At 34.5% G+C, this 18,441-nt stretch overlaps 1 protein-coding gene across 5 annotated transcripts; it reads right to left on the bottom strand.

Annotated features, from left to right (window-relative positions):
• Positions 1-558: 558 nt before the first annotated feature.
• On the bottom strand, positions 559-17,267 carry LOC120636089. 5 transcript variants are annotated; one of them, XM_039907385.1, is made up of 11 exons: positions 17,058-17,267; positions 13,549-13,674; positions 13,008-13,181; positions 12,377-12,918; positions 9,884-12,280; positions 9,393-9,573; positions 9,249-9,320; positions 8,205-8,382; positions 6,770-7,007; positions 4,446-5,609; positions 559-4,156 (listed from the first exon to the last, which is right to left on the bottom strand). In XM_039907385.1, exons 2-11 carry the CDS (start codon positions 13,656-13,658, stop codon positions 3,714-3,716), a joined length of 5,499 nt encoding a protein of 1,832 aa, XP_039763319.1. In that variant the 5' UTR covers positions 13,659-13,674; positions 17,058-17,267; the 3' UTR covers positions 559-3,713. The 5 variants fall into 5 exon arrangements, with proteins under 5 accessions (XP_039763319.1, XP_039763315.1, XP_039763316.1 ...); XM_039907381.1 differs by having other exon boundaries at positions 9,884-12,918; XM_039907382.1 differs by having other exon boundaries at positions 559-4,153; positions 9,884-12,918.
• Between the last annotated feature and the right edge of the window lie 1,174 nt (positions 17,268-18,441).

Here is an 18,441-nt window from a genome sequence, read left to right as displayed (position 1 = left end):
TAATTCGTATAACTACGAGATAGAATGAGAACTATGGTAGCATTATTTCATGGCGCGCATTTGAGCGCTACCGTTATTTTTACATTACTTTGAATAATTACAGCGACGTAACTTATCAAACAAAATCTACATTTTATGAGAATATACATTCGTATAATTACGAGATAGAATGAGAATTATGGTAGCATTATGTCATGGCGCGCATTTAAGCGCTACCTTTATTTTTACATTACTTGAATAATTACAGCGACGTAACTTATCAAACAACATATACATATTATGAGAATACACATTCGTATAACTACGAGATAGAATGAGGACTATGGTAGCATTATTTCATGGCGCGCATTTAGCGATACCGTTATAACTTAATTCATCAATAGCCTATATCAGTCCACTGCTGAGCTAAAGGCCTCTCTCAACGGGAGGTTTTCCCATTATCACCACGCTAGACCGACGGGTTGGTGATCGCAGTAGATCGTAGTAGTAGTACAGAGGACGCTGCTGCCCGTTCTCCGTAATATTCCCTTAGTCGCCTCGTACGACACCCGCGGGAAGAGGTGGGGTGGCAACAACTGTATTCTGATCTGCCGTCACCACACGGCAAATAACTAAATTACTATATTTGAATTCAGCGTTTTAAATTATCAAAATAACATACATGTTACGAGAAAATACTTTCGTATTACTACGAGATAGAATGAGAACTATGGTAGACATTATTTCATGGCGCGCATTTTAGCGCTACCGTTATAACTACACTACTTTTATTTATTACAGCAACGTAACATATCGAAACAACAGCTACATATTATGAGAATATTAATTCGTATAACTACGAGATAGAATGAGAATTATGGTAGCATTATTTCATGGGGCGCATTTAAGCGCTACCGTTATTTTTACATTACTTTGAATAATTACAGCGACGTCACTTTTCAAACAAAACCTACATATTATGAGAATATTAATTCGTATAACTACGAGATAGAATGAGAATTATGGTAGCATTATTTCATGGGGCGCATTTAAGCGCTACCGTTATTTTTACATTACTTTGAATAATTACAGCGACGTAACTTATCAAACAAAACCTACATATTATGAGAATATACATTAGTATAACTACGAGATAGAATGAGAATTATGGTAGAATTATTATATGAAGCGCATTTTAACGCTACCGTTATTTTTACATTACTTTAATTAATTACAGCGACGTAACTTATCAAACAACATCTACATATTATGAGAATATATATTCGGATAACTACGAGTTAGAATGAGAACTATGGTAGATATTATTTCATGGCGCGCAATTAGCGATACCGTTATAACTACATTAATCAAAAGCCTATAGCAGTCCACTGCTGCACTAAAGACGTCACCCAACGGGAGTGTTTCCCATTATCACCATGCTGGACAGACGGTTGGGTGAACGCAGTAGATGGTAGTAGTAGTACAGAGGACGCTGCTGCCCGTTCTTCGTTATTTTTCCTTAGTCGCCTCGTACGACACCCGCGAAAAGAGTTGGGGTGGTGACCACTGTATTCTGATCTGCCGTCACCACACGGCAAATAACTACATTGCTGTAATTTAATTCAGCATTTTAAATTATCAAAACAACATATCCATTTTATGAGAATAAACATATGCATTACGACGAGATAGGATGAGAACGATGGTATAAATTTTATCATGGCGCTTAGTACCGCTACCGTTGTAACTACATCACTTTACTTTATTACAGCGTTTTACATTTACTTTTGAGAATATACACAGTGGCGTGCAACTCGCAGATGCATAAAAGCAGTGCTTACCCTGACCTCAGGGTAAGCATATGCCTTTTTTTCAGCTAAAATAGAACTTCATAATAATTGGATTTTATTTTGATTTTGGATTGTAAACAGTTTCCCTTTAATAAAAAATAATACTTGAAATATAATTAAAATCTTATAATACTAGCTGGGGTATTCACGATAGAACATTATTTGTCGGGTAAATCATTTATTCGTTGCTCGAATTAATGCGCCCTCTGCATGGATACTATTAAATGCATACGTTGTTAGAAAGTGCAAGAACACGATTTTGCTTCTTTCTATGTTTTCCATTTTTATAAAAAATGTAGTAATATTATTTTATTTATTTGTAACACATTTGTGTACTATGAAAATATTACGGACATATTTTGACTATGATATTCTCGTCGCTGTCGATCGCCAAGCGCCATTATTGTTTATCTTTTACCTTCTGTCATAACAATTTATATTCACTGAACTAGGTTTTTTACACATCATGATGTAGTGAGATACATTAACCTTTGTGAGAGTACTGGTTGTAGTTATTGATAGGAATATTGTAAAAAAGGACTTATATTCGGCGTGTGATCTGATGGTTCACTGTGCTCGAGAAAGGTAGATAAGTTTGAAAAAATCCGTAACTAACGTTTTATTGAGATTATTTGCAAAAGAAGGAATGTACCTACAACACGCGGCACTTAAAAAGAGATCTGACTGACTCACTTAAACAGGCGATTTTATTCATACAAATTACCTAAGAATAACAGTGATCAGGTTCTTTGTTTCATTATTTATTTACGTTAGTTTATTGCCGACACTAAAAAAACATTAAATTAATGGAATCGCTGTATTGGCAGACAATAATAAAAACTGATTTACTGCGCTTGTCGGTAGTCGGAGAGTTTACTATACATAGGAGATGCAATCTACATAATACCAAATGGGTTTCGCAAAAATCAAAACATCATGTTAAATACCTTCTTTTTTTTAATGCATACCATGATCGAAAACCCTATGCACGCCACTGAATATACTTACGTATTACTACGAGATAGGATGAGAGCTATGTTAGACATTTTATCGCCACCGTTATAACTACATTCAACAACTGTATTTTGATATGCTGTCACCTCACGGCATATAACTACATTACTTTACTTTATTTCAGCGTTTTTGTGAGAATATGTATTACTACGAAATAGGATGAGAACTATAGAAGCCATTATCTCATGTTGCGCATTGTAGCGCTACCGTTATTACATTACTTTACTTTATTAAAGCGTTTTAAATTACTTTTTGAGAATATACATAGGTATTATTAATCGTTCTCATCCTATGAGAACGATAATAGACAATATCTCATGGCGCGCATTGAAACGCTACAGTTATAATTGATACAGTTATATTCGTTAACTTAACGAATTCGAAACATTAAATACATTACATGTAAATATACAAAGTAAAATAAAAATACTCGAAAGCTCTCTCCTGTAGTTCATCATTAAAACCAATAAACTTTTTTTCTACGATTTTTCAAAATTTAGTATTAATTTATTTCATACAAAAAAAAAACATTTATTTCTGTAAGTAACATTACACTTTGAATAGAAAAGCAGGAGAACAGCGAAACAATCACCATAGACGACAGTGTATCGGTTGTCAATCCACTGTAAACAGTTCGCGGGCCGTTGCCGATGTTACATTACAGAGCAGTAACAAGAAGAGTATCATTGTAAAATATTAAGTATTTAATATTTTACAAACGAGTTAAAGAAGAGTCGTTAGTATTATTTAATGTAAACAACTAAAGGCCGAGAGCTTTATGGTGTTTTTATATTCAACCCTGTATATAGGAAAAGATTATCTACTTATAAATTCTCATAAATTATCGATAAAAATATGATTTTTTTTACTTTATAGAGCCTTGTCTATATTAGTTGTTTTATCGCCAAACGTGGGTTCGTCCTTTAAAAACGTTCCTGAACGTTCCATTACGGGAATATGATGCTCCCGTTCATTATCTTCTCGTCTTGTTGAATTTTTTATACCAGATTTAGATTGTTTGCGAGTTTGCGAGTGACTCATCTGGAACTCCTTTCCAACTTTTGGTACAATTTTTGCCGAGCTCGATTTGGTGGCGTTCATCAAAGATCCAGATATCTTACGATCGCAAGACTTCGTTTTGCCTTTTGTGTTCGCTTGAATATTGGCGTGCGACAATCTAGCTAAGGTCACTTGCTTATTAGTGCTGCCGTTGGCGGATATTGAATTTTGATTCAAATAAACTGGTATTTTAGTTTTAACGTTAGCGTTTAACAACGATGATGGTGAAAGACCGTGACATTTTGGTATCACTGCTGTAAAACAAAAAAATAATTGTATCAATAACTAAACAGAACTTATTAACAAAGAGCATGTTTAGTAACATTTTCTTCTTCGAATATTAAGAGTTTTTAATTTTGGCGAGCGATTGGAAGCGATTCAGCGTTTGGGTGCGATGCCACGTGGAAACCGATTGAGTTGCCATACACCAAAGAGATTAGCTCGCTACCATCTTAAGATTGCATCATCACTTCCGCCGTTGAGATCAAGTGAAGTGCTAACTTGCAGTGGAATACAAGGAAAAAGTCATGAAAGATTACTCACAATCTACGGATCCCTTGCTGGTATGTTTAGTTTTGGTGTAGGTGGCATACCGATTGCTATTTTGAGATTCGCTCAACGAATCAGTGGATGGTTCCGCGGTACGTGGCCTTGAAGAAGTAGCCAGACTATCCTGAGACATGGCGTGTGCTTTATGTTCACATTTTTGGGCAACCGTCATACGATTACTTCGCAAGTTCCGACTTTGGATTGGGCTTGAATTTCTCGAAGATTCACTGGATGAGATGACTTTGTTGACGAATTTTTTCGGCGGAGCTTTTCTCTCTTTTTCTTTAACAAGGCGGGGTTCTAAATACCTAGGTTTCGTATTTCCAAATAGTAGTGGGCGAGCGGTTGAAGATTTATTACTCACGACGACACGATCTTGGGAAGTTAATGATTTGGTCTGATTAAATTTCGCACGTTCTTCCTGCGCTTTGGTCGTCCGCACTTTAGGTATGGTGACTTTATTCGGCTTTTTAATATCTCTTAGTTCGCTGTTGCTTGTCACCTTATCTTTCGAGCCCATCACAACGACCGGCTTCGGCTTATAAGGAACAAAGGAATTTCGTACTTTTTCCATATCCAAACTTCGAGTAGTGGAAGTATTGGCAGTTTTGTTTGGCTTGTAATGGTAATTGTTTTTGTTTTTTACATCTGGAGGCATCGATGTAGTGAGTGGTATAGCTTGGGGGCCATACATAATGCAGCCGAGTTCTCGAAGTCGCCTTCGAAGGTCTGACGGAAGGTCCTTGAAGGCCTGGGTGCCTACGACTCTGGGAGCAGCTCTCACTAAAGCTCCCTCGCATTGCAGTCGCCAGCTGCTAGCGTGAGTGAAGAGAAGATTGTTCGGCTCTGGTACCTTGGATATCTGGTTTCCGTTAGTTATGAGATCCGGCTTCGATAAATGTTGGCTTCGGATTTCCTTTACCAAGTGTGAGAGGAAAGCGTACGCCCGGCACGTCTCATCAGGTGGGGCCCATTCTATGGCAGCGGCGAGACAGTCGTCCAAAGCTTGTTTGGCGGGTGGAGGCGCATCTGGGGTGGTAGATATCACTTCCAGCACCGCCAGTAACCTTGGCGCAGTGAAATGTGCTGCAGCGTTAACCATACGACGACACATTCGCGCTACACTATCTGCCCATCTGTTATTTTGTAGTGATGCCACTGAAATTATAAAGAGGATAATTTTATCCTTCGATTCCCAGTACACCATTTGACTAAAAAGCTCATTTGGAATTAGTTCGTGTTAATATGTATTTCATAATATAAGCACTAGCCTTACATAATTGCATTTTAATTGAGTGTAAGTCGCGGCAATAAAAGCTGACATTGAACTGTCGATTCATATGGTAAATACAAAAATAAATTTTCATCTCTCCCGTTAGATTTACGTTTTAGTAATACTTGACTAATACGTGAAGCTGAGTTTTTGAAAAGAGTATCGTATGGCAGCTATACTGCCGAGGAGTTCTTAGAATCCATCTAGTTTTTTGAGGCTTTTGAGTTTATAACTTGAGTTTTAAATATAAAAAAAACCTATTTATATTTTCATCTACTTATAGCAAACAAAAGATTTTTATTATGATCCCTTTACATTATATGACAGTTCACTTATTAGAATAATGAAATTGTATTAATATTAATATTTATTTGTATTTATTATAATTCAGAAGTGCGACTATTTTCATATAATATAATATAAATTATATAATATAATATAAGTTGGTTTGGCGGCTGAATATCTATTTATTCCTCTAATAAAATCACAATCTAGATGCCACAGGAATCTAAAAGTGAGATCTTAATCTATGTCGAATAGGATATAACTGCCAAGCTATACCAGCCTAAAAATGTTATCTTGTAGAACCAAATAATTAATCAAAATAAAAACTAACTACCAAAACACTACCACCATTTAACCAGTATTATCTACTTTAATATTATTGATTCTCTTTTTTAAGAAATTCACAAGTAATTTTAAAACATACTGCTTCAAGCGTTGCTAGTAAGTAAACATATATATTATTTTTGAACATTAAAGTCTTAATCTTCTCAACGTGTCATACATGTCAGATCTTATCGAGCGACCTTGAGAGCGTTTTTGCACTAGTTCTGATCCAAATCCGAGAAAATACGGATCGAGAAAACTCTTCACTGAATTCGGCTGATCGACTATTGTGCTATCCGATACTTTTAACGCTCCGTAATGAAATGCTTAAACTTCTAAAAACTCAAATTGGACTTAGAGATCTAGACATGGATCTTGTAAATCTCAAGAGCGTATTTTCTCAGGTTCGGGTACTTGTCAATTAAATATTTCACACCTGTTAAACCACATCCATAAACGGTGTCAATAAGATTTTCAATTGTTAAATTAACGATATGTTCTTGATAGCATTTGTCCAACAGCTCCTTAGGCAATGTAGCGAAAGCTTTAGTGGGCCAGACTTTTGCGAAATACTTCGTAATCCACCGTAGGCATTTGCGGTATAAGTCATCTAATCCATAAACTGATGATAGTGGAAAGCATTCCAATACACCGGCTGTGCAAACTTGACATGGCTAAAAAGCATTATATGATTAAAAGTTATTTTAAGTTATTTATAATTTAGAATATATTACTGATGGTTAATATTAGGCTGCAAAAAAGGCTCGGTATGTCGTCCATAGATTCAGGCCTCTTTATCCAGGGCGACCAGTATGGGCGTAGTTTGGTAACGAGCAGTACAACTTCTGATAAGTAAATCACACAAACGTTCAAACGCTATATACCCCGACCTAAAACCGATCGATACCTACTATAATATATATCTTCACTCAGTCGGCTCCCAAGTATCCTAGCTTTAGAAAAAAGGCCTATAATATGACAATAAAATTAAATACCGTCTGTGGGTTTTTGATTCAAAGAATTTAGAATGATCCAAAAAACAAAAAACTTGAGTTATATTAACAGTATCCTTAGATATAGATACATAATGTGACATGAACAGTAAGGGGATTTAAGCCTACTGTTATATCAAAAAAAGTCGTCTAAGAAAAGTGAGGTTTATAATTTGTACCTTCAAACACGCTTCTGTCACGGTGTTCAGTGAAACAATTATTGTAGTATGATTTTTGCATAATATCTGTTTACTTGTACTATCACTCATATTTTATGAATATTTTTGCAAATGAAAAAAAGAGAATAAAAAATTATGATTTTTCAACCTTAATGAAAAATTGAGATTTTAAGTCTCTCAGTATCGTGTGTCTTGTAAACAAAAAAAGATGTGGTAGGATGCCTATCATTTCATAAAAATGTTAATTTAAAACACATTTTGAAATCGCAACACGTACTATATTTAGAATATTCATACACAAGTTATGTTACAATTTTAAATTTAATTTAAAAAATGCATAGGGTAAAACTGATATAGAAGACGGAGTGGGACAGTCGTCTCTGTTTCGAAAAGCCTATATTCCTCACTATTGCAATAAAATTGTTAGTATATGTTTAAATAAGAAGCGCAGCTACAAAAAACCCCCACAGATCCTCGTGTTTACTGAACTTGGTTCTAAACTAAAGGTACTGTAAAGATGAAGTATCATTGACAGCCTCATAAATGAGTTTCACTATATAGTTGTGAGTCATGACCCGATGAGCTATACGTGTGCCGAATCAAAGACGTATTTGTACTTGTAGTAATCTTAGCAGCCACGAGATAACTTCTTTGTCGAACCTGTTAAATGTAAAATAAAAATATCGAGAAATATAAATACCCGATGAAAGTGATGACAATATTTAGCTTTCAACGTAAACATTATTGCTTCTTTCAATCCTTCCAGGCCCAGCATATCGGCGATTGTCGCCAGTTCCACAATACTGATAGAATCGGGAATAGTCGAAAGACCCGAATATATATGGCATAGCGCAAAATGTACCACATTGAACGAAAACCTAAAAAAAACACTGCTATTATATACTCAAATCAGGTCGATCAAATGCGGGTCGCAGCGTAAAGCTCTACACCTGTCTTTATGTATATAAACATTGGCGACGGCAAGCTATTGGGACCCTGGGACCCATAATTATCAATTTAACAAATTTTATACTGACTTATCTATCGAGGCCATATTGCAATATTTTTGCAAATAATCGAACGATATAGCCTAGTAGCAGCTCCAAAAAGTTGACTCGAGTCAGTAAGCAAATTTGAATATTTGAAGGAAAATCGGGCATCTATCAGTCATCTCATTGATATTATAACAATAACATGGTATAAAAATCTTAAAACAAAAATCAAAATTGTATTCTTTGTTGAATCGTAACCATTTCTACCGTTTTTTTTTTTTATTTGTGCTAGTGGTCACGCCCCATTAATGAGGGCGTGACCTATTTGAATTTATTGAGTAGAGTTAGTAAGCAAGCTTAGAATTTTTGCTTGCTTCGCATGTTTCGGCCCCGGACAAACTATATTTGGGAACACTTAATTAAGAACTCCCAGCCCGCAATAACCATTAGACATTTTGAATTTGAATATGATTACCACTTTTTCTGGTCGATGGCACATGGTCTATCTGAGCAGTTTCCTACATCATATGAGATTACTAAAAATAAAATATTACCATAATTACCCGGTTATAGATTTTTATTATATATGTAAATTGAAGTTACTTAGTATATTTCTTAACTCGGAAGTTAAAAGACTTAAGACAGGCTCGTTCTTCTCATTTAATTATATTATTATAAAAATATTACATAAAACAGTAATTTAATGTAATATTATATTTAAATAATATAATTTGTACATTATATTTACTCACGGAGGTAACACGATGACGTTTCCAGCGCTTTCCACCCAACCTCCACTTAGAATACCGGCAAAATATTGACACCTAAAATTTACATAAGCTTAAGATTATTAATACTAGAAAAAAAAAGTAACAGTTAATATTCAGAAATACAACCTTGATGACAATATACACTTGTGGGCCTTGATTCTTTTCCCTGATACTTCCACTATAACATCTGGAGCTATTTCTTCCAAAAACATCCGTAACAAGTCTTGGCCAAGTCGAGACTGACAATTACCGATTAAGCTAGATGTCTGACTTGTTTCTTCGGTGGTACTATTTTCTGAAATTAAATCTATACAAATAAATTAAGTTGAAGTGTCTGCCTAAGATTTCAAAAAAACTGCTTTTAAAGCTTAAAATTAAAACCATATTTAGGGTTCCCAAAGGCAATTCAGTCAAAGGCAAATTAGGTTTTAAATAATTATCTTTATATCAATTGGTCCCAGCTTAACTTCGGAACGACAAAACCGACTTTGACAGAGCTTTCATACATGGGTAAGAACTTTGCAAGAAGTCTAGGTTATTTTATAGCTTAAAAACGAAAAAACTTAGTATACAATATATTCTTCAACAAATTTTAATAAATAAAAGCACATTCTCACCGATTACAGAGCGACTACTTTGAACGCTGCTGATTTCGGAGACGTCTGACAACTGTTCATCTATTTCACCGACACTTGATGAAACTCCGGGCCGCAAAGGCGATCGTGTTCTTCCAGATAATGAAATTGGCATACTTCTACTAAACTCGGTCTTTAAATGAGGAAATAGTCTGTTTAAGCTCAATGCATTTTCAGAATGAAATGAACTAATTACTTCACTAGACCTAGATGATACCGATTGAACATTTTTTTCGGGCCAATTTTTATCTGGAATCGATCTAGTCATCCTTGGATCGAAAGATTCTCTTTCAAAAATATCGGATTTTACGGTCGGTTTATCTAAATCTGATAACTTAACAAACAAATCTACCGTCTGATCTCCCGCATTGATGGTTTCCTCGTGTATAACATTTGCCGTGTTCATCATTAAAGATTTATCTCCAAAAACACGTTGCAGAGTTTGTTTTTCAACTTTGTTCTCAGTTTCATAGAATTCATTACTTTTTGGACTTTTATTGGGCTCCGGAATAGATATAATTTCCAATATACTGATGTTAGGATCATTACAGAGGGACTCATATCTCTCGAAACTCATACTATGATCGTGTGATTTTGAAGAAACACTTGCTTTTTTTTCGTTGCTTACGGATTTTGGAGATTTAGGCTTTGAAGAGCTTTTAAATTCGATTACTTGTTTTTTATTACTCAGGGAAGATGACAATCTAGAAGGCATCTCTTTGAGTGTTGTATTTTCTCCCAAATCTATATACATAGAAAACATGTTCATTTTTTCATTGCTGTTGTCATTTGTTGGTTTTTCCGGAGGTAAAGGATCTGGCAAAGTGGACAGATCTATGAAAAATTTATGACCAGATTTTTCACTGCTATCAGAGTCAACAGAACTTCGGCTTTTACAATTATCACTGCTACTTGATGCTTTTGTTTCATTCTTCAAGTTTTCGAAATTTCTATCACCAGGCTTTTTACAGTTGAAGTTAGATGAGGGTATCTCTGGTTCCATTTCTTTTGGATTAGACATATCAACAACCCAAGCCGATACGTATACAGGTTTCGGCTTTTTGGAGACGCTATTATCATCTTCATTTAAAAATGATTCACACGTCACTGTGGACGTGTTTTCTATTTTTCGTCGAATTAAAGGACTGCTAGTTTGAATTCCTAATTTAGGAGTACGAACTTCTTCTATTGAAGTACCACTTGAAACAATAGGAGAAGATTCATTATACTTACCAGATAGAAAACTGGAATAGCTCTCTCTGCTAATAATGGTTTCGTGTTCACTTTCTTCAGATTCATATTGTTTTAAAGAAGATATTTTTAGTGACATGATAGAATTGTGAGGTGTTGTGCCCATATAATCAGTGTTAGATGCAAGCGAGACTGTCTTTTCATTTTCTAAAGTAGGAACAAAGTTTGTTTCAATTGAACTTTTACTGACCGGAATAATCTTAGTACTCAAAGAATCTTCAGTAATAGGAGTCATCTCAAATATAGTAGGAGATAAATCCTTGTGTATGGAATCTGTATCTTTGTTATCGCCTTGTTCTAATGAGTCATCATTATCGTTACTTTCAGACCATTCACCTGGGCTAGTATCTGGTTTAATAACTGTAGAACATGGCACTGGTTTACTGGGAGTAGGTACTAAGTCGATATCTGTACCAATAGTATTTAAATTTTGAGAATGGACAGAAAGGTTTTCTTCATCTGCCAAACTCGCCGCATCGATAAAACATGGCGTTGAATGTTTAGTAAAAAAATTCTGAATATTCTTATCGTCATTACTAGAAGGATTTTCCTTTAAAGGCTTGTAGTGGTTTAAATACAGGCGTTCATTGTGTATAAATTTGTCACAAATTTCTTTGTCTGTTATTTTTGGGGGGAAAACAGACTCCCAAGATCCAGTCTCAGAAGAAACTGACGAAGATTCTAGAATAACAATTTCCTCATTCTGCCGCTGTTTTTCTTCTTTAGACGACTTGCAGCATGTTATATCATTTTGTTTTCCAAGACACACATTTCTTTGACTATTTAAGCCCTCTGCCCCGGAAATACCATTCAAAGATGAAGTTCCAGTATGAATTTTAACTCTCTGAGCCTGAATACCATCAGCGTCTGGGCTTGAGATTGATTCTTGTGAATGATTAGCTTCTTCTGTAGTAAATTCATTCAAGGTACTTTCAGTTAATGATATATCTGTTAACGTGACATCTTTATGGCTAGTTAAACTTTCCAACATACCAGTATTTTCCAGACCAGAATCGGAAGAAGTAAAGATATTTTCCATTTTGGTACTATTATCACCAACATTTAATTGAGGCAAACACCCAGAAGATCCCAAGGCGGGAGAGCACGTATATGCAGCAGATAAGTAATCTGAAGAAGAACTAGGGTCGTCAGTTATTAAGCTATCCGGAGAATATGTAGGGTCTAATATTTTTTCAGCTAATATATCATTAGAAATTGTCTTACTTAAATTATCTTCAAAGCCTTTATGCGTTTGAAATGTTTTTGTACTTTGATTAGGTTTGGATTGATTGGATTTCTTCTCACAATTTTTGACAAAAGTAATTTCATTGGGCAATTCGTTATAAATATCACAATTATTGGAATGTTTTGTAGTTTTAGAAGAGTGACTAGATATAAGTGACAATGAAGTGGGTTTATTCCGTTGTAAAACTTTATGTGATTCTCTATCTTGCGATTTTATTATAGTATGGAAAGCATTTGACAATGCATCTTGTTCTATTAATTCTTGTTCTAGTAAATTTCTCTCTATATGTACCAGAGCATAGTATTCTTTTGTTAATTCTGTACTTGGACTAAGACATGAAATTTGTGGGTATTTATTGTCTGTATAAGGACTTGTACAGCTGGGTGTTAAAAATACATCAATGTCATCTGCGTTTTCTTTTGTTATATTTGACTCGGACAAACTATTGAATATTTTACTTTTAAGAAAAATCAAAATTTCCTTTTCCTGATTTTTTATATCACATTCAGTGTAGGCATCACTGAAAAAGACGATACACAAATAATTTAAACAACCTATTTTACAGATTAATGTTAAATTTATAATTCAAAACAGAAAATATAAACTAACCTTATGAATGAATATATTTCATCAAAGATTTCTTTTCCAATATTAACATGCAGAATAGCTTCAAGCTTGTTGTAAAATACGTTTGTACGTGCTTTCAGTATACAAGAATGGGTTAGTATTTTTAATTTTCCACAAACCACTTCCAAATCAGAATAAATTGATTCATCAAATATTCTGCAAACAAGCCAAGTAAAACATAATAATTAGTAATAAGTAATAGAAATACATGTAAAAAATAGGTTAATTGTTATTATAAAATACACATTCAAAAATTACTATGTTTTCAATTGAATTTATTCATCTACTCAAAAATAGATACTTGGTCTGATCAATTATTTTGATAGGTAATTTGCCATATATTCAAAAATTTATTTTAACAAAACAAATTATGTTTAAAACTTATTTATATTCTCAGAATATCTGTAGAATTGTAAATATGGAATTAGAAATCTGAATATGTCTTTCATAGATAATGAGTTATAAAATGGCCACAATAAGAAATAGGCATGCACACATCCATACATATAAATATATTTCATACCTTGCTACATCCTCCTCAAGTTGTCTCTGTAGGTAAAGTTCTAGTTTAGAAGCTTCATCTGAAGCAGAAGAATCACTAGCCGCTACCGGCTTAAATCTTGGGTCCGGCATTAAGCATTTCTTACACCTTATATAGTTACAAAAGAAAACTTTTAAAAAGTATTTCTATATTTACTTAGAAATAAAAAAGATATGTTAGGTAGTGAAAATTTTTAAATATTCCAGAGGCCTATATCAAATTTTGTAATCCAATGTCTATAAGTACTTGAATAAATTTTTTATACTCAGCACCATTAGTGAGATTTGCATGACAGAAAGAAAGAAAACTCTTATTATTTTTGTATTCATTTATGTCTGACATTTCATGAAATGTACATATATAAATTAAATTGCACTAGTGCATGTAGTTATTACCTTTGTTTTACACCATATAATGTAAAACACGAAACATTTGTAAAAGAATATATACTTGGACAGGATATATTTTGGTCATCATGTCCACATGTGGGTATTATGGTGGGTGTTTTTCCACTCATGCTACCCACAACGCTCGTGTTAATCCCTTAAGGATCAGCTCATGGAACATTGAAATCTAAGGTAATTTTTCTGTATTTATCACAAACGAGCGAGATGCAAACACTGTCGTACCATCCTTTCTATTTTCAGGCCCCTATATAAGAACCTCTAGATAAGACCAGAACGCAGGAATTTTCGTCATCCAGTAGCTAAGCTATAATCGCATACTTAAACTCCAAATTTTTTGTTTCTAGTTCAGACGGACTTCTAATCATAGATAAAAGCATATCTATTTTATGTTGGATCGGTGGTCGAGTTGACACTTCAAAAAGAAGAGAGCAGAAGACAGCATTGTCAATGCTGAATGCATGTGTTGCATGATCAACAGCCTAAAATGAGACACTAGCCTCCAATTACTAATACCAGTATGGGCTATTATCTCGCTCAACAAACATAGGTTACAACCGCTAATGTATAAAGAATATTCAACAACCAAGTCACACAACATTAACTATAATAATAAAGAAATTGAAGTAAGAAACCTTTAACTTGGCACAACTTTGTCTAGATTTCATTACTTTTTAGAGATAAACAAACAGCTCCATCGAGACTTGGCTAGTTTTTTACAGAATGTTTTTGGTGGGATTAATATATTTCAGGAAGTTGATACTTCTTCCTGTACTTTAAAAGCAAGTAAGTCAAATGTACGTTTATTGATTCCATTTATATTTTACTAGCTGTTGCCCGCGACTTCGTCTGCATTTGATTTTATTTTTCGATGTGGCATTCAATTAAATTTAATTCTAAAAAAAATTCAAGTATTCAGTATAGCTAAGCCAAAGGTTAAATGAGGAGTTTCTGCTGTCTGCTGAGGAGTTCTGTCCTCTATCTCCAACCACATTCATCAGGTCTACACAGTTTGGGCAAAATTAAACACATATTATAACCTCTATAGTACAAAAATAATTATTTAAATCGGTTATAATTTGTCAGTTATGGTGTAAAATCGTCAAACACTCATCCCCTCTCCTAAAGGTACCGAGCGAACCAAAGTAGGGATTATTTATTTTTTATACAAAGCTAGTTAAAAATGGGTTACTCTAACTTAAACTTGCCATAGATTATAATTATAATTTAAAAACATATTTAATTTCTCCTAATTCAATTTCAATTTTATTTGGTAACATTACCTAATAAAATTGGCAACCCTATACCATTGGAATGACTTGAAATTGTATTCAAATGTGAGTATGAATGTAGGTAAAATATCATTTGTATCTTAACTCTTGCTGTTGCCGTAGTAAACCATGACCCACCTATGATCTTAAATGTAAAACCAGCTGATGTTATTGTTGCAACTGCATATGACACCAAATAATATTGTTGCCATTGTGATCTCCTTTCAAATGCACACAATAAATAATAGCATGTAAAAATACAGAGATTTTAACTATTAATACTGGCAAAGGCATATTCAAAAATTTTATAATTTGACCACAAATATAATTTAAGGTCAATCTATAAATTTTAGAATATATATAAAAAACTACCAAGAACGGAAACTAAAACAAATAAAATTTAAACTTCACACCATGTAACATACATGGCCGATTGGTGAAATAGGGTGCAAGCCTGCCTTTTCATTACAAGGCTCTGGGTTCGATTCCCACAACTGGAAAATGTTTGTGTTGAACATGAATGTTGTTCGGTGTCTGGGTGTTTATTTGTATTTCCGTATATAAACCATAAAAATTTCATCAGTCATCTTAGTACCCATAAAACAAGCTAGACTTACTTTGGGGCTTTTTTTATATTCAAATAAAGAACACTGAACTGCATAAGACTTATTTCAGTAACACTAGTCAGTGGGAGGTTAAAAGCGAAGAAGAATAGGTAAAATAAGAAAATAATAAATAATCACTAATAAGCAATTGCTTGTAAACTACTTACTTGTTGGCTTGCTATTTATAATTACAAAAATTACAAATATTACCACCTAACATATAATACAAATTTAGGAAGAATTGTGGCATTCATTCTCAGTTTAAAAAGGGAGTATTAGCGTGATTAAACTAACATAATAGGTGCCCAGTGTGCTCAACACAAGGCCAGTTTAATTCTGTAGCATGAACTATACATAGACAATAAATCTGTTTCTGCTTATAGTGCCCATATACAGACATATTATATTATATTAAATTAAATAATTATATATAATATGTAATAAAAAAATTATAATGAAATTATGGTTCATTTATTATGTCACATAGAATTCCAAATACTAGATTTGTACCAGAGGTTAAGCAATTTTTTATTGGTGATTCTAGTACCTAGTAGTACTGACAAGCTGCAGCGGCAACTCAACTTTTCTTAGTTTCCACAACATATAGCCAATATGGTATTAAATAGATAGGCAAGAATTTTTAACATTTACACTTAACGCTGCAAATGGTCAACAATAGCTGCCTATTCAACTGGTATTTAATCAGACTGTATGTTCACTGACAGTTTTACGTTCACTATGTTAGAGTTGGATGCATAAATAAAATTTTAAAAAACTAGATTCAAAAATATTTTTAAGGGCACACTACCACAATCCTAGTAACTACAATGCAGCATGTCACAACTCATAAATTTATATCAGAAAAAAAATGTCCAACCAACAGCACATTTGAATGCAATACATGTTTCTATTGTCTACAACCTAATAAATGACATCATTGATCTTACATACCAACACAGACATGGCATCAGTGTTATTTTAGTAATACTACTAAAAAAAGCTTTAGGTAGTTTAATATAAAATTTCAGTATCAGTAGTTACAAGAAAAACTTTATCGTATTTCATTTCATTTCATTAACACATTTTTCGCATATATTCATGTCTTACTATTTTTTTTAAGAGTTAAAAACATGTTGTCGTCTGCAGTTATTTGGGAAGCCAATAAGATAACACTGTTAACAGTAAACAAAATAATAATTCGCGTGACATACCAAATATATTCCAATAAGCGCAGAACTTCAGAGATATTTTCCACAAAAGAAACTAAAATAATATGATAAAGTTCACTGCAGATATCATTTTCACATAAAATAAAAGAACACTTCCAAAGCACGAAAGAGTTTCGTTTTAATGTTTTACTAATAATTAATTTTCAGTTATTCTTTACCGATGGAATCATTATTTCTTTAGTAGTTAACGCGTTTTTCCTTCTTCACTGACACTATAATCCACTCTTACCAAGTACCTACCTACCGATCGATCGCCACTAGCGCCGTTGTCATCGCATGACATATTGATACCGGTATTTTAATGACCAATTTGTGATTTATCTGTATTTCTAACCCAAAACAGATTTCGAAAGAGTTTCGTCTTATAATGAAAAATTATATTATAGTGTTTAGGCATTGTATTAAGGCTTCAACAAGCTTACCTTTATAAAAATTTAAAACGAACACCTATGCGTTTATTTGGCAAGCAAAAAAGACGTAATAATTACAGACAGACTTCCTCCTCTCTTTCTGACAAAGCAAATTTTCTATCTCTCTGTTGCTGCCGTATCGCGCTTGCGTCATAAGACGTTTTACCCTGCGCAGTGCGATATGTAGCGTGCGTGGGCAAAAGGCGAAAGGCAGTGCATACAACGTCAGGTTGATATAGTATATCCGGATATCCGGTATATCCAGATACATTATAAGATATTATATCCGGTTAGCATAAAGTCTGCCTAAAAGCCACACTAGAGCTACACATTATTTTCTTCTTTTGCTTTTTTGGCTTTTAGGCGTGCCAAATGAGCACGTTGGAGTTAGACTACACATTAATAATTATGACGGAATAAGTTTATGCGCATGGCCACGGGCAGCCCGTGGTTCGTGCGCAACGTAGATCTCCACCGAGACCTCGATCTTCCCATCTTCCCACCATAGCCCAGTACTTAAAAAAAATATCAAAGGCCTACATTGAAAAAGCAATCCGACATCCCAACCCCCTAGTGGTCGAGGCGTCCACTTATACCCCCGCCACCGATGTCGAGCCTAGGCGGCGACGTCCGAAGCATGTCCTTTACGACCATGAGGATCAAATACCTACCGACAGACAATGTGTCCAAACAGCACACAAACACACAACCAAGACAGCGTCTTCACCGGCGAAGACGAGGGCCCCGACTTCTGACGTCATCCGGACGTGGAGGTCCGAGCTCTCGCAGGAGGCACCCTCGGGTCGACGTCTCACACTCTCTAACGCCCTCGATGTCGTCGAGCCCTGGGGCTCTTCTCATCGCGAGCTTTCGCGAGCTCCAGTACCCCGGTGACGCCGTAGCAACCCCTCAGGTGGTTATCGGCAAGTGTCCTTCCGAAAAAAAAAAAAATTGTA

The sequence above is a fragment of the Pararge aegeria genome, chromosome Z, assembly GCF_905163445.1.
Source record: "Pararge aegeria chromosome Z, ilParAegt1.1, whole genome shotgun sequence".
NCBI classification, from domain to species: Eukaryota; Metazoa; Arthropoda; class Insecta; order Lepidoptera; family Nymphalidae; genus Pararge; species Pararge aegeria.
Note: the sequence above shows the minus strand (reverse complement) of the source record. Positions and strands in the feature narration are given on the sequence as shown.